We start from the raw sequence: 26,547 nt of genomic DNA on the forward strand, positions 1-26,547 counted from the left end.
CTGAGGACAAGGGGGAGGACCACTAAAGACTCAGTAAAAGCAGATCTTGTAAACAAACAATTGAAAAACAGTCAGAAAAAAATTAGAAATATCTGCTTTCTGTTCCCAAATAAAAAAAAAGCAGTGATGCCTATAAAAAAAGAAAGCATTCAAGTGGAGAAGCACATGACTAGAAGGCTGAGGGGGATGGGAAGCTGACTAAACACACACCAGCAGGACAAAGCCCACAGTGGAGGCAGCAAGGAGCTGATTGAAGATCAAGGAAACCAAATCAGATCAAATCATGGACCCACACATGTCCTGACAGAAGAAAGTGGAATAAAGGGAAATGAGATAAATTAAGTCACAGCAAAATTAAACATTCTTGGCATAAACCAGACCTGAACTTCATGTATAAGACCTAGGTATATTTGGCACCATTAAAAAAATTTAAGAAAAAAAAAATGGGGAGGGCCGGGAGTAGTGGCTCAAGCCTGTAATCCCAGCACTTTGGGAGGCCAAGGCGGGTGGATCATGAGGTCAGGAGTTTGAGACCAGTCTGGCCAACATGGTGAAACCCTGTCTCTATTAAAAATACAAAAATTAGCTGGGCGTGGTGGTGGGCAACTGTCATCCCAGCTACTCAGGAGGCTGAGGCAGGAGAATCGTTTGAACCTGGGAGGTGGAGATTTCAGTGAGCCGAGATCGCACCACTGCACTGCACTCCAGCCTGGGTGACAGTGTGAGACTACGTCAAAAAAAAAAAAAAAAAAAAAAAAAGGAACAAAACACGGAAGTATCCTCCCAAAGAGGAAAAGCACAAGTTAACATAATGTTCCCATATACTAATCAGAAATAGGATTCTATGATCAATGATGTTAGGAGGCTAACCTGACCGTATGCTCCTCTTGAAGAGCTTCAAGACATAGTGGCGTAAGAAAGGCTTGGATTAAGTCTCACAGCCAGGTATGGTTAACTCTATTTATCCTAGCTTTCATTTTCACCTGATACCTATCAACATCCTGCAGAACTAGTGTTCTGCCATCCGTTTTAGAAAATATTATTAATAAATGCATACAAGAGAAAATAAGATTTTCTCTGCCAAATTCTTGATCATTTGAATTGTTACTAAGGGACACAGGGATGGTAACAAAAATATATCAGGAAAAAAGAAGCCATTGCTTGAGGGGAGCCAGCATTGAAGTCAACTAACACACAGGGCAAAATATGAAACACAGTTGAAGACTGTTATAAAAACAAATATATAAAATAATAAGGGGGACAATAATGGAAAAATTAATCATTTTACAAGAATAACTGAGTCCACTGCATTAATTAAATCAATAAAAGCAGAAAGAAAAGACAGAAGGTAAAAAAAGTTTTTTTTTTTTTTTTTTTTTGAGACGGAGTCTCGCTCTGTCGCCCGGGCTGGAGTGCAGTGGCCGGATCTCAGCTCACTGCAAGCTCCGCCTCCCGGGTTTACGCCATTCTCCTGCCTCAGCCTCCCGAGTAGCTGGGACTACAGGCGCCCGCCACCTCACCCGGCTAGTTTTTTGTATTTTTTAGTAGAGACGGGGTTTCACCATGTTAGCCAGGATGGTCTCGATCTTCTGACCTCGTGATCCGCCCGTCTCGGCCTCCCAAAGCGCTGGGATTACAGGCTTGAGCCACCGCGCCCGGCCAAAAAAAGTTTTAAAATTATAAATTGTCTTGCAAAATCATGTATGTGTGTTTGGGGGGGGGCAAGGAGTAATATTTATTTTTCCACAATTAGAAATCATGCCTTTAATTATGTGTTCGTTAAATATATACGCAGAAACACTCTTTTTAAAACATTGTGTTTACTTTCAAATTGACCATGGTAAAAATAAGGAAAACATGACCACACACACACACACACAGACATGCACATACACATGCGTGCACAAATAAAGGGAAGAATCGAGAGGGCACATAAAAATTCACATTCAAAATAAATGACTCAATGCCACCCACTTTAAGGCAGAGTCTCTCAGAGGGTGATGAACACAGTTATAATGCTCATAAGAAAGTCACTAAAAATCATAGAGAATTGTTAAAAAATAAACGAATAAATATATTAGTGATAATAATCTTGATATTAAACAAATTAGACTTATGACAAAAAGTTTAAATAGCGACAACAGCTGTAGTTGTTCTCTAACATAATCATTAAAGAAAGGCAATACCTTTCTCCACCAAATAACAGAACATCAAAACATATAAAGCAAAACCTGTTAAAATAAAAGGAATATGGCTAGAACCATCATCACCTGAGATTTAATATACCAGTACCAATTTATAATAAAATACGTAGACAAAGAAACAAGTGGAGACAAAACGAATTTAAACATCATTAGGAATGCTGAAAGAACAGACACATACTAATCAGTATTGCCTGAGAATCTGTTTTCACTTGACCATAGAATATCTAAAGAAATGAATATCTATCACATCATGAAAATAACCTCAATAAAATATTTAAATCTCTATCATCAAGATAAAATTATAAAATGGCACCACAAGCTTAAACACTAATAAGCAAAAAAAACAAAATCTCATGTGCAGGGGCTATAGGAAATCATAGCATGCTTATTGGCATAGTTTGTAAGAAGCCAACTTGGCTCTCCCACTTACTGGCAATGTGACAAGAGACAAGCTGCTCAGACTCACAGTGACTTGTTTCCATCATCTGGAAAATGAGGCTAATGATAATATCCACCTCATTAGGTTACTGAACGGATTAGTTAGTGCATGCTCTTAGAATAGTGCCTGGCATGTAACACGTGGTGACAAACCAAGGACTAGTTGCCTAGTATTAGTTTCAGAGCCTGTATTTTTATAGGAATGCAAGCGCCATGAGGACAGGCATCTTTGACTGTTTCATTCACTGATGTATCTCCAGAACCCAGAATAGTGTCTGACTGACAGCAGTAGCTCCAAAAATATTTGTTGAGGAATAAGCAATTAATGACTGAATAAATCACACTAATTACAGACTATTTTGAAATATCAAAAGAAAGAAGACAGTCAAAATTCATGGAAGTCAAAGGTAAATTAAAGTGAATGTTATAATCTTGAAGTGACATATTATTTAAAAAGAAAGAAAGAAATGAAAGCAGCATTTCACACTAGAAATTATTGGTGGGGGGAGAAGCAAAACTCAGCCCAAGAAAGTGACGTTAGAGAAAAATATTTCCTAAAAGACACAATTAAAATTTAACATAGCAGCATAAATAACTAATTTCAGAAACTCATTCCTGGGGAAAAAAAATGAAACAAATAAAAAACCCCACTGATACAACAAACAACTAAGCAAAATTACAAATGACAGAAAAATAAAATAATGAAGGTGATTTAATGAAGTGTACAGCAGGCATGTATAAGAGTTTAAACAACCATAGTTTGGTAACACTAAAGTTGAAAATCTCATCAAAACCCAAGATTCTTCTGGAAAAAAAGAGAAATAACTCATATTCATTCAAATACGACCCAAGTCATAGAAAGAAATTTTAAAAATCATTATTAAAGGATTTTATTCTCAAAAGGCTTTAGATCCAAACAGCTTTACCAGAATGTTATTTCAAACATTCAAGGAACAAATTATTATGCTATGTAAGGCACTCAAGAGACAGAAATGATAGATATGACGTAGAATATATGTTTTTTTACATCTAGCCACGTCTCTGATATCAAAGGAGCACAAAAAAGAAACAAAGATATAAATCTCAGTCATAACAATGTGAAACTTATAAATAAACAGGAAACCTGTATCTAGCAACATATCAAAAGAGTAACTTACCTGGCACACTCAAGGGATGCAAAGATGATTTAAGACGTAGAAATACATCATACCACACAGTAATCTCTATGTGGCAAACAGTCAGTAAATTAACTACAAGCACTTGAGATAAAAGTCTTAGAAAATTTAGGAAGAGAAAAAAGGGTACTTCATTCACATGCCCAAACATTATCTATCTTAACTGAACAGTAAAGAGAATAATAAAGGTTGAACCTCAAAGGCATTCCCTTTAAAACTAGATACAAAACTGGGGTTATGCAACCAACACAATTATCTAACACAATTCCAAGAAATCTATCCAATGCAATGAGACAGAAATGAAATATGTATCTGATACTTTAGATAAATATGTATCTGATATTTAAGAAGATAAAATTTTTCTTACTTACAGATCATAGGAGTATATTATTAGAAAACCCAAGACATAAAATACAGAGGCATGAGGAAACATCAAGAGTATTCAATAAGTTGACTGCACATAAAATAAAAAGAAACAAAAACCCAGTATACCTTTGCTATTAAAAGCAATGACCAGGAGAGGAAAAATGCATAGAGAAAAAAATTTCCTGCCTAGGAATAGGCCGGAAATGAAATATGAGGTAAATCAAGATAGAAAGCTCAGAAAACGGAACAAGTACAAACTCCATTACTATATGGGGAAACTGAATTTTTAAAAAAATTATTCAAACTAGAGACAGGGTCTCACTATGTTGCCAGGCTGGTCTTGAACTCCTGGGCTCAAGCAATGCTCCCACCTGGGTCTCCCAAAGTGTTAGGATTGCAGGCATAAACCACCGTGCTGGGCCAGGAAACTGAATTTTAGTTAATGTATATTCTTTTCAATTCAAGGCTTTAATAACATTCCAGGCAAAATCCCAATGGTATATTCTTTTAAATTTAGTTCAAATCATTCTAAAATTCATCTGTTTAACTCAGTTATTTGGTTTTTAAAATTATATCTGAAAGGAACAATCCAAATTAGGAACAAAGAATTTTACACAAACGTGTTTATTATTTCTGATGGCAAAAAAAGTGGTGAGAAAAACCATAAATGAAAAACAACAACGATTCAGTAATTATGGCACATTCATAAGATGAAAGCAAGAAACAAAATAGAAACTCACAGAACCAACACACAGAATACAGACTCGATTTTTAGAAATACATGAAGACAAAAATATTTTAAAATATTAATATTTTAATAAAAGTTGCCTTTGGTTTTAACTGCTTTTGAAGGGATTACAGATTTGGGTTTTTAAAAAATAGTTATCTGAATCTTAACGTTTCCCTGTTGCTTTAGTAATCCTCATTATGTTCCCCTTATTGAAAGCTTTGGTGAGTGTGGTCTCTTTAAGGGCTCTCTACTGTATGTGAATATAAAGTTTGCCGTATTTTTGAATGTTAAAGTTTAAGAATGGAAGGATGGAGAGACGGATGGATGTGGAGCAAAGTGCTTAACTGCTAAAAATATACTTTATCCTGAATTCACACACACAAGCACACACACACGTGCGCGTACACACTCACATACACTGATTCACAGCCACGTCTGCATAGACCTCCTCTAAATCTTGGGGTCCATGGAGTGAACACGACGTTGCCTTTTGTACCCTTGGCAGGGAGCAGCTGATAGCTGTCCCCTAGAACACAGCCAAGGTGCTTGCCTCCCCAGGTCTCCTGTCCACAGTTCAGACACCGACCCACTGGACTCTGCGGCAGCATTAACCACTGCCTGACATGGGAAGGGAGGGAAGGGGATGAAGAAAAGGATATTATTTTACTATCTCTCTAGCTTCCTGTTCAATTTCTCTTTCCTTGTTTTGTTCCTCTCTAGTTCTAAAGGCCAAAGACAGGGTCCCCCTCAGAGTCTGGGGAACAATAGTTAGTGAGAGGAGTTGAGGAAGGGGAGAGGGACGAGGCTGTTTTCAGGGCAGGAGGGATGGGTATCTCACATTATTCCCCGGTTATAGCCCCAAGTTCAGCATGGTCTCCATAAGCGAAATGATGTTACAACTCTTAGAACCAAACCAAATGCATGTTTCTACCATGAAGGATCCTGTTGCTTTGCCACTTATCCTTAATTTGAATATATCATCCCTCAAAAGATAAAATAAGTTTAGCAAATGATGCAGGGAACAGATTCTAAACTAGAATATGGATTCCCCTGTACTTAAAAAAGTATAAGGGGTACCCGAGCTCGAAGGGCAGCATTGCCCAGAACAAGACTCTCTGTTGTCTGCCAGACTTCAGGCTCCAATGCAGCACAGGTTGCGCGGTGCTGCCTCCAATGCAGAGAGCTAGCAGGGGCAGTGGTTCTCAGATCTCTGGATGCACAGGAATTATTCCTCAGCTCTAGGGTGAGGCTCAGGAACAGGCATCTCCAAGAGCGGGAGGAGAAGAGGGTGAGCTGGGAGACAATTGTCCCTGGGCCACCACGTACTGGCAGAGAACTCTGTGGAGTCCAAGAATTCTCTATGAAACCTACCCTCCCTAGTCATAATACAGGTGTGTTAGACAAAGCATGAAACATTTCATTCATTTATCAGTTTGTGAGCTTGACTTACAGCTTCTAAATATTGAGATACGCAATGTATGAATCTGCATGTGTATGAGGATACAGATATCCTATCAGGGGACAGGCCCAAAAGGCTCCAACAAGGATTATAACTCCTAGTTTTTGGGGCAAGGGTCAGTTAGGTTTATTCCCAAGTCGGGAATGTGCTATTCCAGGGAAACACGGATGACTTCAGTGACCCAGCCAGGTGGAGCCCAGGTTTCTCAGGGGAGACATTTCTGACACTTACGGGATCCCTAACAGGAATGGCCAGGGAGGCCCCGGTAAGTGCATTTCACAGAGCACTTTCTTAGGACTTAAAGACCAGTTCATTTCTATTTGGTTCTTTTTATTCATTTCTTAGTTTCTAACTTTCTTAATGTTTCAGGAGTTCCTGACAATAAAAGCATCAGAGAGTAGAAGTGGTAACAGGGTTGGGTCATTTCTCAGGCTACAGAAATGTGGCTGGGTTCCATGGGCAGCAGGTGAGGCTCTCCCAGGTGTTCTTAGCTCAGCCTCAGCTTAGAGCCAACAATCTCTCAAAAAGAAACATTCATCCTTAACTCAAAATTCAGAGAGAGGAGGAAAACGAAGGGCCAGCTGACCAACACCACCAAAGATATCGTAGCTCCACCCCACCCAGAACACAGGGGAATAGAGTGAAGTGAATTACCAAGATAATGATGCTAAGGAGGAAATCTTTAAACAAAACAAAAACAACAACAACAAAAAAAAAAACAAAAACAAAAACAAAAAACGAAGGAAGAAAGAAGAACCCAACAGCAAGATATTGCTATGCAAAAGACTGAGAAAGAGCTCAGCCAAGTTAAAAGTTCTTATGTCATCTCTTATGTGTTTGAAATAGAAAGACTGAGTTGCATTCTGCTAAGGACTACAGTTTAAAAAAGTGATTTTAAAAACTCAATGATGACACTAAGTTTCATATCATTCAGGTTACCTAAGAGTTAGGGCACACATCTCCACAGTGTAAACCCAAGAGAAAATGAAGTATTTATTGAGGGAAAAATGCCTTTCCTGGTATTCTCAAAGTACTTGATTATTTACCTCTCAATAAGCTTGGCACTAATGTTTTTATCTCAAAGGATCTCAGAATAAAATGTATGTGATACAGAAGCACTCAGCGCACAAGACTGATTTCTAAAGAAAATTACATGGGAATTTTCATATGTAATAACCATATTAGGACTCATCACATCAAAATAAAAGGAGAAAAATATTTGAAAATCTAAGAAGTTTTTACAATAGCGGTGGCTGTGGTATACAAGGAAAAACTGAGGCCTCACAGTACCCACATTCTTACCCCATGCCACTTACCTGATGAACTCAGAGGTTCACTCTTTCAAAAACAGTATGTCAGCCTAGTTTGTTTTACTAAGTAGTGACATGTTTTATAATAAAAAAAAACTTAAAATAAAGAAGGGAAAGTCTTGACCTAGATGGAGAGGAAAAACTGCTGGAGTGTTATAAAACTGAGATGATACTGTTCTTCATTGAGAACAAATGAAAATCGGTCCCTGCTTTGAACATAGGCACATAACTGGCTTGCAAGAAACTTCTGCAGTATAAAGAATTTCACTCAGATTCCAGTGGGACTAAGTAAATCTAGTCCAGCAATCCACTGGATGCTCTGTATTACCTCTATAATACCTCACACCCATGGTTTACAATTTAAACAACCTCACAGTGCAGTACAGGAACTCCCTTTTCCCTGGGTAAACATTTTGGCCAGTCTCAGAGGTCAATTCGGTTTTCCTTATACCAAGCCTAAATCTGTCTCCCTATGGTTTCCATGCATTGGACCTTTGATCCATACATTGAGGACAAGCTGGATCCGGCTGCCACAGGACAGTCAACCACCAGCAAATATTTGAAAGCAGTTATCACGTCCCTTGGCACTTTCTGCGCAACTTCAACTTGCAAAACTTCTCTCCCTTGGTTCTCCTTTATTTTTTCAGAGATGGGGTCTCCCTATGCTGCACAGGTTGGAGTGTAGTGGCTATTCACAAGTGCTCACTGCAGCCTTGAACTCCCAGGCTCAGGTAATCCTCCAGCCTCAGCCTCCTGAGTAGCTGGGACTACAGGCGCACACCACACCTTCTTACCTGGTTCTAACCACCCTACACAAGGCAAGTCTGGCTCTTTCTCTATCTGATCCAATGCCTATACATCAGTGTATCTTTAGAAAGTGGGGTGCCAGACTAAGGTGCTCTTTTCCAGAGATACTTTGAGTATAATTCTAATAACACACTTCTATTTCTATAGTTGAGAATCACATTAGCTAGGCTTGGTGGAAACTCCCTTTGTCTTGTAATAGTGAACTTATAGTTAATTAAAGGCCCTATGTTGTTATCATATTTTTTAATCTCCTTAGAGCTATTTCAGGTTTTTTTATTTTTCGAGATCTCTGAGGATCCTGATTCAGTCACTAGCTGGATATAAACCTTCCTCACAAACAACTCTGATGATAATTGCACTCCACAACTTCATCCCGGAAACAGGTACACCAAATTGTTATGCAGACCAGGGCTGGGAGCCTAGTCCAGCAGCATGGTTCTAGAAACAGCTCCCTTGACTGGTGCCAAGCCATGCCCTTATCATCCACCCAACAACTACATCTCCTAACTGCTATTTAACACAACCATCTTCCTCTGCCTTGGCCATAGTTTCTTATTAAAGGTTTTGCTGAAGTCCTGTCAATCATATTTACTGTATTTTCCCGAACAACCAGTCCAATGATATTGTGAAAGAAAATATCAGTCCGGTCTAGTGTGACAGTTTTCTTGGTGAACCCAGAGGGTGCCAATGATCATCGTTTCATCTTATAATAGCACAACACATTTATGGTAATAAAAATAGAGTTTTCTCTAGAATTGACTTGACCCTCCCCTTGAACTTTCAGAATTCATTTTCTCGCCCCTTTGAAAGTACAGAATGATAGTCACCACTTTCTATCTCCCCCAGCAAATCATTCTTTTTTTTTTTTTTGTAATTTATCAAAAACTTCTGATATTGGTTCATTGTGCCATTTGTAAGAAATTGCAGTCCTGACGATGCAACTCAACTGGCCTCTGATCCCCTTGCCCATCAACGATCTTACTCCTGTGTCAGCTAGGCAGGCACGCTTCCTTTTCCGGCTGTCTCTGTTTCCAGTGGGAAGCCCCAGGAGGACAGGTCTCATCGGTGTCATCGCTGTCCTCTCAGTTCTTCTTCCAAACAAATAACAAAATGAACAAATGAACATTCACTTGGACCAACACAGAAGATGAGCAAACGAGGAAGTAAGCTGCTTGCTTTCCCTGCCATTCGTTGATTCTAAACCATTCACTCCAAGGGATGTGCATCCCCATTCCTGGATCCCACAGCATCCCCTCTGTGGTCATCAGGACCCACAGTAGCCCCAGTGGACTGGATATGTTCAGGTAGGTCTGTGTCACTAGTTTTTTCTTATTTTCACATATTTACTTTCTTTCAATCTTTGTATGTATCTAACTTTATCAAAGAATTCCCTTGGGATCTATATTCTTCAAACTTCGTCTTTTCTTTCTTAGATAATTCGTGAATGCTTAGAGTGGCTTTCTGGAATGATCCTCAACTGTCTTGCAGCACTTTCTCCAAAGTCTCTTGCTATTCAACAAGGCCTCGCAGGAAGCTGGGATTGACACTCAGAGCTGCTCCTGGGCACCTGCCCCTGTACCTGCATGAGGCTCCAGGGGCTGCCCTGAGAGCTGTTTCCCTCTGGAGAAGCCTCATCTCTGCCTCTCTCCATGTGAGGGCTGTGGCTTAAAGTGGGACTGGTAAATAAGACAGGGTTGGGTAGGGGAGTGCATTGGGAGCTTGGAGGTTGAAGTTTAAGAAGTTATGCTTCCTCTAAGTGTTGCTTCCAGCTTTAAGCTTAGGATAATCAATAGCACACCGGTACGAGAGTACTGTCTACATCAATAGACAGATGTCTCTTCTGGATGAGTTCATGGTTTTTAGCCTGAGTGGAAATATTCAGTTATAGATGAGCGTGTGATTTTCACCAGTGTTTTGATAAAAGGGTCTGAAGTTTCTGATGAAGCGTTATATTCGCTTTCAATGGTATCTAACTGGCCATAAATATGTGGAAAAATATCAAACTTGAGGCAACTTGAGTGAAGTGGACAGGGGAAGGGGACTGTCTTTGTTGGGGTGAAGTATGAGATAGTAAAATGCATACATTTAGTAGTTAAGAACATCTAAAGGCCAAACCTTCCTCATATGCACCAAGCATCCATTAAAACAGTATGATTTGTGTATCAGCAGCAAACCATTCACTAATGAGTTTAGTAGCCTTCAATATGTTTTTTAGCCTTTCTAGACCTCCTTGTAGTTGGTTAGGTCATTTTTAAGATTCCACAATTAGGAGGGACTACAGCAATAATGTCCTGGAAGGAGGACACACAAACTAGCTATTAAAAGAGGATTATGTTCATTCCTACTGAACAGAACAGAAACTACACCCCATTCCTCTGAATCACCATTTAGAAATAAAATGTGGTCAATCTACCAGTCTATTTTATTGGTCTAAGCCCACCTAGCCTAATGTTTTGGCTCTCAGTCCCACCCTGTTTTGTGGAAATGTGGCCACCGTAGATGTATGGAACTATTTGCTGGGTATTGCCTGTATACCCACAGATAGCAGTGTCACAGAGCATTCCACAGCCAGACTGAATCCCCAGCCCAGGGGAGCTTAGGTAGCACTCAGGCAAGAAGGGGTGGTACTGAGGGAAGCAGAATGAAGTTAAAAGTGAGAACACCTGAAAAAGGCAGAGCCTACAGCTTAAATCCTGCCATAGTTTTAGCAGTTTCTCAAATAAACCGGAGAATTACCACATGGCCCAGCAATCCCACTTCTAGGGATATACCTAAAAGAACTGAAAACAGGTGTTCAAGCATGAACTTGTAAATGAATGTTTACAGTAACACAATAGCAAGAAAGTAGAAACTCAAATGTCCATCAACAGATGCATGGATAAACAAAATGTGGTACAGCCATCCAAGAGAATATTATTCAGTCATAAAAAAGAATAAAGCACTGATACCTGCCATAGCATCAATGAACTTTGAAAACATGGTAAGTGCAAACAAGGCAGAAATCATACAAAAGGTCACATTTTGTATGATTTCATTTATAAGAAATATCCAGAATAAACAAATCCATAGAGACAGAAGACAGTTTGGTAGTTTTCAGGGGCTGGCAGGGAGGGGAAATGGGAGGTGACCGCTTCATGTATACAGAGCTGCCTTGTGGGGTGATCAAAATGTCTTGTAAGTGGACAGTGGTGGTGGTTACACAACATTATGACTGTGATCAATGCCACATTGAACTGCAAACTTCGAAATGGTCAAAATGGTAACTGCTACGTGATATGTATTTTACTGCAACATGTTTACGCTAGCCCAGTGAATAAACTGGCCAGACCCCTGGCTGGGGCCATTCTCTCTCCTCTCTTCCTCCCCCACTTCCTGCTAGTCCTCACCTCCCATGCCTCTGAGCAGAAAGGATAAACCTAATGAGCCCAAGTGTCAGCACAATATAAATTATGGCCAGAGGAAAAAGGAAACAACTTGATGCATGGCCGAGGATCTAAGAGAGGAATGTCCACCATTGTTTGTGATTATGGATCACGTCACAATCTAATAGCAATTTTTATTTAATCAATAATTTCCATGCTGAACAGACAGCCCTGTTACAGAGAATCGACAAGCAGGTACTGATAGCGACAAGCCTCGTTATTAATCTTTCCTCTGCCGGCTTATCAGCCAAACTACTGTAAAAGGCACCACCAAGATGGATTTTAGAATCCCATCTTGCTCCTCTCCCCCCTCCCTTTTCTTTTTCCCTCTCCTGTAACATTTCATGTAATGTAGACGCTACATTTATTTGAGTAACCTGGGGCCTATGTAGCATAAAAAGGCAGTTCACATTAAGCAATTTCACAAATCAGTAGGACCTAGACCATTGCTCAGGGTTAGCCATTATAGGCTAATAAATCATACTTTCTCTTTGACTTGTCAATCGCCAAAAAGCTTTGTACAAGTGCTGGCATCTGTAATTCTGTAAAGGCTTTTCATCTTGAAATAAGATGCTCTGGACTGATAACAAGAATAATCCCCTCTTGATCAAGAAAAAAAAAAAATCTCCATTTCACCAATTAAAGCTGCAGCCAGAAGCCAAATGGCTCAGTACTGAGATTCCAGTGAAGTTTATCTGTGCTAAACACAAGGAGGAATACAGTGAGGGCTGTGTTTCACTTGCAGCTTGACTACTTTATCTTGTGGTAGAAACTGCACCAGAGGGACCTGTGAGAACGCTCCCTGTCCCCAGGAAAAGCTACCAGGAAGACCTCCTCTTCATGAACTGGGCTCTCCTGCCTGTCCTAGAGAGCTTCTTGGGACAGGTCACTTGTGTTGAAGCACAAGAGAGAGCCTAAAGAAACACCATGTCCCTTTAGGGAGGTGGAGCAGCCGAGATAAGATTGGGCCGGTTATGTTAGAGACATGGTCAACCAGAGAGAGTCCTGTGAATCTGACAGAAGACAGCTAGTGCAGTTTTGTTTTCGTGATTAGAAAGACATTTTCATTCCTGCCAAACAGACCAGCAACTACATCCCATTCATCTGAATCACCACCTAGAAATAAAATGTGGTCGACCTACCTGTGTATTTTATTTGTCTAAGCCCACCAGACCTAATGCTTTGAATATTCATTCTCTGGATTTGTCCAAAACAGTCCTGCCCTGATTGGAAGAAAAGCGGCCACTGTAGATGTATGGAGCTATTTGCCGGGTGATGCTTGTGTACCACAGGATTATATATTCATAACTAGAAAATAAGACACACCTTATTATATTTTTTGAGACAGTCTCACTCTGTTGCCCAGGCCGGAGTACAGTGGTGCAATCATAGCTCATTGAAGCCACCTCAGCCTCTCAAGTAGCTGGGACTACAGGTATGCTTCACCATGTTTGGCTAAATTATTATTATTATTATTATTATTATTATTATTATTATTATTATTTTGTAGAGATGGGGTCTTGCTGTGTTGCCCAGGATGGTCTTGAACTCCTGAGTACAAGTGATCCTCCCACCATGGCCTCCCAAAGTGCTGGAATTATAGGTATGTGCCACTCGCTTGGCCTGGCATACCTTATTTTGCACAAAGCAAAATAATGACAAAGGAAAAATGATAACAATCACAATAAAAGCTAACTGGCTCTAAAAACTTGACTAACACTGTAGTAGATCTCTCTCATAAACTCTCAGAGATAATTCTCCAACAACCCTCATAATCCTCTTTTAAAGAAACATGACAGAATCTCAGTACCCTTTGGTAAAGAGACTGATGCCACACAGGCAAGAGACAGGGGTTCCACGGGCAACATCTCCTCCCAGGGCTCAGCCAGCAGCCCTGAAGCTTCTGACTTCTCTCTGGATATCACGTAGAACATCCACATCAGCTGCTCAAACTGTAACTGTAAAACATCTCCAAATTATCCTCCCAAATTTTAAAAAACAATTTCAAATAACTTCCACTGCAGAGTCTCACTTCTGGCCCTGCCCCAGCCTACCCTTCCCCTCTTTAATACACTGTACTTGCAACTTCCCAGATTTTGCACGGCTCAGCCCCATTTTTCTAAAGCTGATGCTGGCTCAAGCCATTCCTCTCATCAAAAGCATTTAATTCTCCTTACTCCATCTGGAATAAAAGTCAGACTCCTAGTCTAGCAATCACATCTCCCATAACATGGTGCTACTTGGCTCTTTAATCTTACCACCCACTACCCTTCTGCCTTCCGGACATACTTTGGTTCTGCTCTAACTGCATTACTTATCATACCACTCTTCAACCAAAAAGCATAAAACAAATCATTTGTAATTATATTTCTAATTCAAAGAGATGTCAAAAACCTCAGCCTTTTATTATATTAGCTATAATCATAGATAAAATTTTCCCATACTTTCTGTACCCATTAACTTCTTCCTGCTGTCTCCTCCACATAGAATCCCCAAAGCCTTTCTGCAATGGTCTTTCTGTGTTTAAATCTGCCAGTTTATTCTATACCATGCTCATGTCCAATCACCATGAGATGTATCTTTCATTCCTTCTTCTGTGCCTTCACTTTACTCATTTTCCCACTGTTCTGCTTGTATATCGATAGTACTCATAACAGCCTGCCCTGTATGCTCCCCTAACCCAAAGGGGTAGCCCGCAATCCCAGCACCCTAGATCTGATATGCATGAAGCATTTTCTTCTAGATATTATGCCTGCAATTTCTGAAGTGGCCACCAGGTGGTGATGATGGAGCAACTGCAGATGAGATTAACAACAGGTAAGATTAACAACAGCCTGCATAGGTGAACTTGTGCAACGGAATCAATGGTATACTTACGACTATTTTTAAATGTTCATAAAAGTCCACTTAATCTCTCCATTCTTCAATTGAATGAGTTTATTAGTACTACTTGCTATGGATTCTATTTGTCCTTACGTTTGAATAAAGCTTTTGAGTTTACAAACTACTTCCGTTATAGGATCTTATTCTAGCCTCATAAACAAAAAACAAATTAAAAAACCCAGTGAAGAGCCCAGAATGGATATTATTATCTCCACTTTACAGATGAGACACGGAGGACTTACTGCAGGGTGACTTACTTAAATTCAGAAACAGTTTCTGCCAGATGTAGGAATGAAAGGCAGATCCCCAACACACTATCTGGTGTTCTTCCCATCCCCTACTCACTGATTAATGCTGGTTTTACTGGTAACTGGGTGGGGTCGGGTGGAGTTGGTTTAAGTTTAAGGCCTTGGCTTATACAAAGTCTCTTGAGGATATCCCATTTACAGTTCTCTTCTCTTGCAACATTAATTGTTCTAGAAAAAATAAAAATGCCTCCATGGTAGTATTTGGCTAATCCTAGAGAAGCCTAAATATCCCCAAATCTTAAAAAGTCCTCGCATTAGAAAACTGCTTTCTGTTCCTGGAGCTCTGTTTTATGTCAAAGCAGGAGCCTGATCTCTAACTCTGCTTGCCATGATCTCAGAAGCTGGAGTCTGTGTGACTTCCCTAGGGCTGAAAAAAAAAAAAAAAATAGTGATGGAGTTTCTCCACCAAGAAAAACAGCTTGGCTGGTTATGGGCCTTGCTGAGAACTACTGTGTGCCTAACCTTAGCAAATGTGGTTTTAAAATTAAGTTCTGCCAGTTTACACACACACACACACACACACACACACACACACACCCCACATAGGTGTATTTGTATTTAAGTAGCTTTTTACTAGAGATATTTTAATGAGATCATCTCTTATTTCTAATCTGAACATTCTAAAGTATATTTAAGCCGGAGAAACTTTTTCTTTAATCACAATTATATTTTTTCATTTTCTTATGTGTGTTTTTCTCTCTCCACACTATATGGCAAAAGGAAATATTTAGAGCATAACTGGGGGCAATGCCGTCTCCCAGGGGACATCTGACAATGTCTGGAAACAGTTTTGGTTGTCATGACGAGGGAGGGAATGCGCAGGACAGCCCCTCACTATAAAGAACTGGCATCTCGTGGGGAGAGGCTTGGAATGCTGCTCAACACCCTACAATGCCCAGGACAGCCCCCAACACCAGAGAATGATCAGCCCCTATGTGCTACAGTGGAGAAATCTTGGTTTGGTGTAACCACTGAAGAAAATTTCCAGAAGGATATCAGGACACGAAGACACATGAACAGGAGAGATGGAATCTCCACACCGCAGAAACACACAAGGAAGAAGAACCTGCAATGGAAGAAATGAACCCAGAGACCCCTCCAGTTCTTCTTGCAGTGTTTCATGGACTGGGGGCTTATCGAAACCTTTTTGCAATTACTAATTTCATGCTGACATACCAACCCCAGCACTGTCTGAATATTAACCTAACCCCTGCTTTTATACGTGACATGCATGGACATAGCAGCCTCTACATATCTTTACATTTTTCTCTCTTATAAGCAGAATCACTAACATTTTATCGAGTATAACTTTTTTAGCTAATTCCTTCACCATTTTATGTGGTAAATGTTACTATTTTCGTTGGAAGCAGAGCAGGCTGTGAACCCAGGTTGGTCCACTTTGAAACACATTCACATTGTACTGCCACTAGGTAACAATGGGAAACAAAAATATTCTTTCAAATCAGGTGCTAATTCTTCTCAAATCATCATTATCATCACCATCAACATCATCAACATTTCATCAGGCCTCAAAAGTTTACCTGTATGATTTACTTTGACCCTAACCATATTTTCCACCTGTTTCCTAGGAGTCTTTTCTAGCATCCCTCTGTACTTCTCCCTCTGTCAGCCCATAGTCACAATACACAATTATGGCTTCATTATGTTTCGCCTCATGTTGTTCACTATGCCTTTATGTTTCCTTATCTCCCCCTCACAGTTAGACTGTCCAGTTCTTGAGGGTGTAAATCATGTGCCCACCACAAAGCTGGGGCTGTGGGTACCACACGGGCTGTCTCCAGCCCATGCAGCACCTGCCAGGGATCTGCACATCTCATCAACAGCTGTTGAGCAAATGGCTGATCCACTAATATTGGCCTATACTTTTCTTAATAAACAGGAGAATACATTATGCCAGCAACATCTGCTGTAGGCAAGTATATTTAAATGAGGTATGCAGCCCAGGCCAAAGTGACCACCATTCCCACTTGTCTGGAATGGATCCATACAGAATATTCCAGGGCACTAATTATTGGCAGAATCTAGAATCTCACCTAAAGTATCATTGAGAACCAGCTAAAAAGCTTTCAATAGGAAAATGTTCCCCAGATGGCAGAAACAGTTACTCAGAGCAAGATTTTGATGAAATATTTCAGGGAGTATACAACGGATGAATGAATTAAGGAAGTAACTAATACATGGTGCCTCCTAAACTCTACCTGGGGGCAGTCACCCATAACTGTTCACAGCCCCCCAACTCCCATCCCATCCCAAACTTCCTCCCAGGCTGAAAGGGGAGGGGGACTCTGCACAGCACTCCTGGTGGCTGCCAGCCAGCAAGCTGGCACTTGAGAGAGAATCTATTTGCCATCCCTATCCTATGGACTATCCAATTCAAACCTTTTGCTTTCTTTGACTAAAACCAAGGCTGAACGAGGCAAGATGTCTTGGCCAGGTCTTATTGAGCAGACACACATTGCAGAAGAAAAAGGAAGTCTCTTGGCTTCAATCTAGTGTACATCCCAGTTTAGCAACAATTAATATAAAATAAGTCACAGAAACCAACAGTGCCACCGCATTCTCCTCCCCCACTCAACCCAGCGAAACACGCACATAAAACAACGAAAGATAGAGTGACCTCTTTGAGACCCTCTGTCTGTTTCTCATTAGACCTGCTGCATGTGATCTCTGCTTGGCCTTGGACGTTGGGGACAGCGTTTATTTTCACGGCTGTTTCACAGTATGATAAGTGAGAAAATAACGTTCTAAGGGGTCAAATGGTTTGAAGGAGGTCATCCCAAGAGGCAGGGCAGAGATGGGGCTGCCACTCAGAATCCCAGCTGGGCCTGGGGGGCTCTGGCTGGTGGACCACACAGCCCTCACACACCCTTGCACTTGATCTGATCTCCTGAGTGTCTCTTTATGGGAACAATTTCTGCAGGTGCAATTTAGTCAGCAACTTTAAAGAGAACGTGACCCTTAAGGCAAAATTGTCAAAAGATGGCTTTGAAGTTTGTAGTACTTAGTCTATATTTTATATGCCGTGTTTCCAAATAATTAGAGTAACCAAATTAACTAGCAGCTCCATGTAGGGAAAATAAGATCAAAATCTCCACTCATTCGTTTTATGTTTTATGTGCACACAAAACTAATTTCTGCCTCATATCTGAGACCTCTATCACATCTTAAACTCAATTTTCTCTTAGGTAAGGATAGACAATGCAACTTTAGCAAAGGGATCAAAATTATATGGGAAACATTTAAAATGCAAATTTAGGATCATGGTATTAATGTGAAAAGAATGTCTTCACATCCTAACTCTTTCTTGCGTTTCTACAGACACATCAATTCTTCACAAATTAGATGTGCTTTCTTTATATCTAAATCTCTGTATTAAAAAGAAAGGCCCTCATTTTCATGCTGCTGATGTATAGAATTTGTTTCCAAATGGCAGCAAAGGTGATTATGACTGTATTCTTCTGATAAAGGAAACTTTAGCATGCTTTTAGACATCAAAATTTGCAGCATATGAAAGCATTTTAAAATCCAAGTAGGTGGTTAATCACTCTACAAAAAGGTGAATTTCTGACACTATGTTTAAAGGAGACAAATGGAGGATTACAGAGACTTAAATGCCACCTAGTTGAAGCTGGGTGCTAACAGAAATACATCTCACGTTCTCTGTGGTTCTGCCCCAAAGGTAGAAGACAACATCCCCGCGTGCAATTGCCAAGGACCCTGCAGGGTCATGCTGCTGGGGATTGGGCTGGGGAATAAAACTTGAAAAATTATTTGACTTTTTAAAGACCTTTGGGGAGAATAGTATATGTGTTATGTCTTACACAGAAATAGGGAGTTGGATTGTTGAAATTGAGAGCGAAGAGTTGCAAACAGGTGGACATGAAGTATGGTGATGATACTATTATTCTTTCAATCTCAGCACTGATGTTTTCAAGCATAACCAGCCACTCAGCAGTAATGACTCCACACTGAGATAAAAGTTACTTATGTTTATTCCTTTTCCTCCTCTTAGAAAGCCTCTCAAAACATAGGTGGTATATACAATGTCATGCACAACCAAAGTGTACAGGTTTCAGAGAACCTGAGACTAACGTGTGCTGCAGGCTATGCATATTTCAGACACCTCAAACATCAAAGAGTCAAAGATGGAACTTACTTCTACGACAAAATTAAAACAAGAGGGAAATGTAGACAGAAAGCGTCCTTCCTCCTTGGAAGAAGCTGGGCTGAACTGCTTTGCATAACAACACAAGCTAAACCAAATAATATCAGCACAAACCAAACAGCCTAAGCAGAAAGCAAAACCAAATAATACTTTGAAAATGGATACACTGCAACTCTCAGAAACACATTTGAAGTTATGATTCACATATTTTATAATGCTCAACAACAAAAAAGGTCTGGTTAATTTAAAATTGAAGAAAAATATGGACTTTCAACTCATTTTGAGATGTTAGAATGTGTGTCTTTCAAATGGCAAGAGAAAATACCTGCATCTTGGCAAATCAATAACAAATTCAGTCTTCAGAGTACTTGGAATTATTTTTTGTTCTATATACTCCTCTTGCTTTTTTGTTTCCTTCAATTTTAACTGACACCAAGAAAGGGACAAAGCACAACAAGAACACAGCTAACAAAAACACGCATCTATCTTCTTAGCTTCTGGTCATAGAAGTAAATTTATGACAAATTTAATACTAGCTTGAGAGTAACCAAGCCCAATTGTAATTATCTTGCTGGGAAGAGAAATTAATTAAACATCCCTGTGATAAAGACCCAGCAGCAAACCTAGAATAAATACATAATTGGTGAAGGAGAGGGGCTTGAAATAAAGGAGAAGAGAAGGGAAGGGCTAATATTTAGCCCATCCGTTCAGATAGTAATGGACGAGGTAATCTTTTCAAGAGTACATGGAGTGCATTACAGTGGAAATGAGACTACCTGGCGGGCAAAGTCAGCCGAGTTTCTAATTCTCTTCTTCAACTTTGTGATTTGCTAATGTGAAACACATGTCTCCCTTTTGCACCAAGTTCAAATAACTCCGGAATTCCAACTGTGCAGCTCAACGACTGAACCAGAACAAGGGGAGAACTTGTCAGGATTTAAGAGCTTTCAGCAAAGCCCTTCAATTGCAGCCAGCACCCTATTCCCCGGAAGGATATCAATTATAGATAGTGACTTGCTTTAGCAGGCAGTCGGGACTGTCAGACACTAGATAGACAACCATGAAGAATCATGAATCTTTCTATTAACTGTAAGAAGGGGAAAAAGAATGGGTCACGGCTATAAATAAGGCAGAGCATCAGAATGGTTTAACACCTTGCCTGTTGGTTGTATGTGGCATGAAAATTCAACTAATTCACAAAATGTCCTCTCTCCAAGGAAAGTCACAGTAATGGAAACTGTTAATGCTTCCCTCTGTAAAAAAGTAGTTTTTGCAACTGGTATTTATTCTACCACCAAAGTAATTAGGTGGACTTGAAGTAGCTATTCCTTCAATCAACATAATACAAAGCACCTACCTACTCTATAACAGGCCACCACTACTGCTGCCAGATATACTCATAAGTAAGAAAGTACACGCATGTCATGCAATGTAGAATCAATTTAAACATGCAAACTTGGGGATCCTGCACCTCAGACAGTAAGTAAAAAGGTAGAAAGTAAGTGATACAAACTAGTATTCTTATTTATGTTGTGGTAAATTAAAATTCTTAATTCATTTAATTAAGTTTATTTACTCATATAATTTGTCTCAGACTAAAATTAATATCATAAAGGTAATATATTGGATTTTCTTCTAATCCTGACATGAACTTCTTCTGGTTAATCTGGAATTAAAATAGTCCACTGTATATGTGCGCATTCATATTTTTTAAAGACCGTTTTGATAAAACAGACAACACTTTGGTCATTTAGTTGGCAGTTTTAAGTAGCCTTCCTTTAAAACTACTCAGATCTCTCTATTAAAACATCATTGAGACCATTGGCCACCAAAATTAAATTCAAATACCTACAATTTCACCATCTTTTAAAAGCTTTCACATTACTGTATTTAGGCTGTAAAAGGGTTAAGCTACTACTGCACTCCAAAAAATATTACTTCAAACCCTGCCTCTTATGAGGAGCACAATTCATTTTAAATGTAGACTTAGAATAAGCTCTTATTTCATTCCTGATTTGGTAATGACTGAACCAGTATCCAACATTCCTTGCAAACTACAATGACTTCTCCTCTAAAACAGCACCATGAGACTGTGTCACCTTCAGGATATTTTAAAAAGCAAGACATCCTGCCAACATCTCTTCTATGATAGCAGGTTTTGCACAAACAATTCTCTTCATGTTTGTTGATCATTCATTATATCACTAAGGATACACATAGCATATGCTACTCTTTGGGAGTATTTCCCCATACTAAAACAAAAATGCCAAACTTTTCTCCCCCTTGGTATTCCAATGTCTTTGTGATTTCCATTAAACAGTCAGCAAGAATAAATGGCCATTAAGTCAGGCTTGGCTTAAAAATAACACTTGCATCAAATTAAAGAGAAAGAATCAAATTAAGTTCATGGAAAAATTCTGGAAATATACTTTAATTTAAAACATTTGACTTTTTTTTTTTTTTTTTTTTTTTTTTTTGCTGTGCTCAGATATCTATAATTCTTCGTATACAATTACCAGGAGACATGATTTAAAAAGCAATGGAGGAGAGGAACCCTGGCGACATCATGTAAAATCCTCAAAACATTCTGTATAGAACAGAGCTCAAAATCTGGCAACCTGTGAGCTTAACACTATAATGTAACTGCAATGCGTGGAATACATCACATGGGATGTGCCAAGTTGCAGGAGACACACATTAAAAGATCACATTGCCTATGAAACGTGTGGGATGTAAGAGGGACTCATAATTTTAGTGCTTAATCTAAATGTTAGTTATCAAAAAACATGAATTGCCTAAAAATACAGTTACTGTAAAAAGAAGAATGGATCATGAAAGAGAAAGTGGAGACAGAAAAAGAGAGAGAGCAGGAGGAGGGGAATCACAACAAATGCTACTTTGTTCAATTTCTCATCATATTAAAAGCTTGAAAACCTGCCACACTTAATGCCTCAACAGGACCCTGTGCTTCTGCCAGGGGTTGTAGCACCTGCATGTTTTTATTCTTGATCATCTAAATGCCCTTCCACGTCAGCCGCTCCTGGTACCATTTGCCAGGGAAAACTCCACTGGTCTTCAAGAAAGTGCCAAGAACAGTGAAGCACTGGGAAGGGAGTATCACAAATCAGGCATGGGGTGGGAAGAAGGCTTTGTGCACACTGCATTATTTGAAATGTGTAATATTTCAAAAGAGTGTGTAAAAATTTCTGAACCTGGTTTGGAAGAGGAGGTGTGGTTCTCAATCTGACCATGCTGCAGTTTCCAAAACATCCATCACTAAATACATTTAAAAACACATTTAACTTTTTCCATGAAACTACTAACCTTACAAGGGCTGGCCTCAGACCAAGAAATGATGTTACCTAGCTCATCTAGAGTACTAACTGCAGCTCTTAAAATAATGGGAGCTTCCTTAGGCTTTGAGAGTTTGGGAGAGGAAAAAAAGAAATCCCCCATCTCCATGTTTTTTCCATTGTTACCAGGCCTTGGAAGGGGAATCAAACTTGGTTAAAAGGTTAATCATAATTCATGTCCAGCTTACTATTACTCAATAACCATCAAAGTCGCTAACTCAAAATAGTGTTTTCTGGCTTACAGGATCAGAGTCATTACACTCTCTATTGAAGACTTTATTGAATTTTACACTCAGCTTTAGCTGACTGAACAGGTCAAGCACCGTGGCTCCGAGTTTTCTTTATTCTCAGAAAGTCATAAAGCCCTCTCCAGTTCGCAATGCCGCTCGCTAAGAAACTTGACTCAGCTCAGGGTCAGAGAGGCCGACCTCCCTGAAAAGGGTCACAGAGCTGTAAAGGCCTGTTTCTGAATACCATCCACTTACGTGCACAAGCTGCTCTTGGGTGTCGAACTCCCTCGTGCAGCCTTCCCAGTGGCAGTTTGTCTCATAGATGACTTCAGGCTCCTGTTTGCTTTCATCTTTGTCCCCTTCCTCCTTGACAAGGGTTGTTCCTTCGGGCTGTTCCTGAAAGAAGAGGGTGGGGGGCAGGGAACAGAGAAGGGGGAAGCATCAGACACAATGGGAGGGAAGACAAGAAGAGAAAGTAAAAACTCGATTTAGATTTGGGTCTAGGGTTTTGTGAATTGAAGAAGTCAAACAATAAAATCATTTCTGTGCACGTTTTCAGATTTACCAAATACACTCTGAGAGTTTTAACACGTGATTCAAGGCAACAGCCTGTCAAAACGATGATTAAAAGTTGAGGCCAAACTTTGCTGCCCTGATTACAGAGCTGAAAATAAACCCAAATGTCATCTAAAAAACAAAACAAAAACAAAAACAAAACAAAACCAAAAACAAACAAAACAAAGCTCATAAGACAATAAATCAAATTAGATCTTTACTCAAAAGATTGGTACTTCTGTTTTGTTTAGTTGTTTTAATTACTTTTGGTCTGTTAATTTGTTTCTTCTTATATTTTGCAGTTGACGGAAATGGTTTACTAGTATTTCTAATTCTGTTTTCCCTGCTGTTGGAGACTGTGTGAGACACTTTTGTGGACTTTATAGGGATAATGTCCTCTCGATTCAACCTCTGATCTCTAAGGATATGCTCACTACCCAGGACCCAGAGGCCACAGCATCAAAGTTCAGGGGCACAGTCCTTCCTGCAGCAGCTTCACAGCAATGCAAATCCAAGTCATTTTAAGAATTCATCTTGTGTAGATTCAGGTCCCAATCCCGGGCTAGATGATAAAAACCGTACGCAGGCATTGAAGTGTAACCAGCAAGGTTGTTGCTGTCTGGCAATATGCAAGAGGAAAGCTCCATTTCAGAACCAGTGACACCAATTTACTCCAGCCTCCACGTTCTTGCTGAAAAGGAAATTTGGGCAAGTAGTCTGAGGTTTGGGCTGAAGCGGCCTGATGACAGCAAGGTCCAGATTCTCTGGACAGCTGGACTCTTGTCCAATCTCTTATGTTGGGGAATTAGCATTCATGGAGCTCCTTCCTGCGTCAGGCTAAGAGTCCTATGAGACGATATTATGGGTATAACCGACACATCCTTAAACTGAGGCCTAAAGAATTTAAGTGACTAGAGGCGGAGTCTGGATTGAAATTTCTACACTTTTCCTTTCAGAATTTTGGGCTGAGTGCCAGGATTTAACTAGCCTTAGGTTAGCTGTGTTTTCATCCCTTCTGGTTCGCCAGGCTCTCCTAGAAAGTGGGAAGTAGCAAAATAAGAAAAAATGAGAACACAATTGGTATAGGAGCCATCAGTAGATCCGCCACAGCTCAGGCTTGGGTCCAGGAGCTCAGTAATTCAGGCTCAAGATCACAGATGAGGACTGAAGCCTGGTCTTACCTGTGGCCGGCAACAAATTAATGCAACCATTTCCTCTACGAACTACAGTTGCCCATACTCCTAAGCTGCCTAAACTGTCAAGAAGCTATGCCCCACATGGCTTCCTGGACTGCGTTTGCTTCTGAGCTAGAAGAACAATTTAGTCACTCCATACCTAGCCTTTTGTACAACATGTCGAGTATGGCCGAGGTCAACAATGCAGTAAACAGGGAACTGCTGTCAAAAGACACCAGGACTGGGAAGGAAGGGAGAGCTGGCTTAAAGACGCCAATCTTGGGAGGAGTGGACGTTGGCCTGTGCAGTCTTAGTGTCCTACCTGCTGTCCCCGAGCCCCTGGGCTGGGGAGGTCTTCATCGGGTTTGATCTTGGACCTCTTGTTGTGCATCGGGTCACCAGTGCTGCTCACTGCAGACTCACTCGTGGGCTTGTTCTGCTGGTCACATTTGCAGAGCCAGAGACAAAAAGATTTTCATCAACAAGGAGCAGTACCATAATTAAAACCTGCAACTCGGGACAAGCTGGCTTATTTGGCAATAAAGCAACAACTCTGATAATGCTCTAATTCCCAGGGTAGTAGAGTTCAGATAGTATGTTCAAAGCTAGAAAATACGTAAATGCGGCAGCTCTTCATTTTTAACTCGTGAGTATAAACTCCCTATGGCTTTTAAAAGCTAGAAGAATGGAGCTGAGGCCCTAAGCTTTAACAAGCTCCAACAGGGTATTTCAAAAGAACAAAGTTGTGAGGAGGGTAGAAGACCAACCCGTTCCGTTTGTGAAGTTCTTTAACCAGAGCATCCAGATTTTTCTCCAAATAATATCAAAGTGGCAACAGTTAACGCAGGGCAAAGCACAGTTTTAGTCTTACTCTAAAGTACCACCTGGTGGTAAGTCGCAACTGTGGTTCTAGCAGAGGGAATGAACAGTGACCAAATGAGAGCAATGCATCCACACGCTGCATCAACATGGGATGCAGGTTACAGATGGCACCAGGTCACAGTGGAGCCCTATCAAGCAGCCTGCTGCTATTCCCATGGGAAAATGACTCTGGGGGAAAAAAACTGTTTGATGAGAGGCATTTACACAACACATCCACCAAAACTGAAGACTAGACCTCAGCATTAAGAAGACAGGATGCCAGTACGAAGGCTGTGAGAACACAGAGGTGTCGTGTTGATTTAACAGCTGACATGGTGGCCTGCCCCCACCCTCGGCTGACCAGCGCAGCCGGGTACATCGACCTAACCCTCTCACCTGTGAGGACTCGGAAGGGCCGGAGCTGACCTGGACGGGGTTCAGGACCGTGGGGATCCCTGGAATAGGCCTCTGTGTTGGAAAAGTTGGGGCAGGGTGGATGAGTGGAGGGCTGTGTCCAAAGGCTGAACCTAAGCTCTGCTGTCGGCTTAGGATCTGCTGATGCATGTGGAGAGAGACGGGCGCAGAAGAGTAGGTGAAGCTCAAGGCTGGGCTGTGGGTGGGAGATAAAAGAAGACGACCATCACTTAAACGCCGAGCTCAGACAAGTATACAAGATCTGCAGCTTTCTATGTATAATTTTACCATCCCAAATCAAATTTGTTTAAAGAGAAGGTAGGATTATTGCCAAGTATCTTGAAAACTTCTAAGGGAAAGATGAGCAGAGATGAGACATGCATGTGCGTGCACACGCACACACGCAGACCTGAAACAAGATTCTGCAAAAACAGAAATAAAAGGCATCAGCTCAATAATAACTATTTATTGCAATAACAAACTTTATATAAAAAAGAGAATGGGTGACTACATGCTTTATAGGACTTTTATTGGCTCTTAGTTCCGTATGTTCCTGTGCATGGAGCAATTCCTTTAATCTTAGCTCACACCGCACGCTTTCATATGTCTCCAGATCTTATTACAAGAGGAAAGAAAATCAATTGGTTAAATGTGTTTTGAACACCATGCTT

The 26,547-nt window shown here is 40.4% G+C and overlaps 1 protein-coding gene across 1 annotated transcript in view; it reads right to left on the bottom strand.

The window, feature by feature from the left end:
- GLI3 (GLI family zinc finger 3) overlaps positions 1–26,547 on the bottom strand; it is a 277,199-nt gene that overhangs the window by 36,299 nt on the left and 214,353 nt on the right. The window contains exons 8-10 of the mRNA XM_030933297.1: positions 25,859–26,072; positions 24,924–25,037; positions 23,127–23,267 (exon numbers count right to left, since the gene is read on the bottom strand). Of these exons, the coding sequence (XP_030789157.1) occupies positions 23,127–23,267; positions 24,924–25,037; positions 25,859–26,072 (469 nt within the window). The remainder of the gene's footprint in view (positions 1–23,126; positions 23,268–24,923; positions 25,038–25,858; positions 26,073–26,547) is intronic.

The sequence above is a fragment of the Rhinopithecus roxellana genome, chromosome 6 (assembly GCF_007565055.1).
Source record: "Rhinopithecus roxellana isolate Shanxi Qingling chromosome 6, ASM756505v1, whole genome shotgun sequence".
Lineage (NCBI taxonomy): Eukaryota > Metazoa > Chordata > Mammalia > Primates > Cercopithecidae > Rhinopithecus > Rhinopithecus roxellana.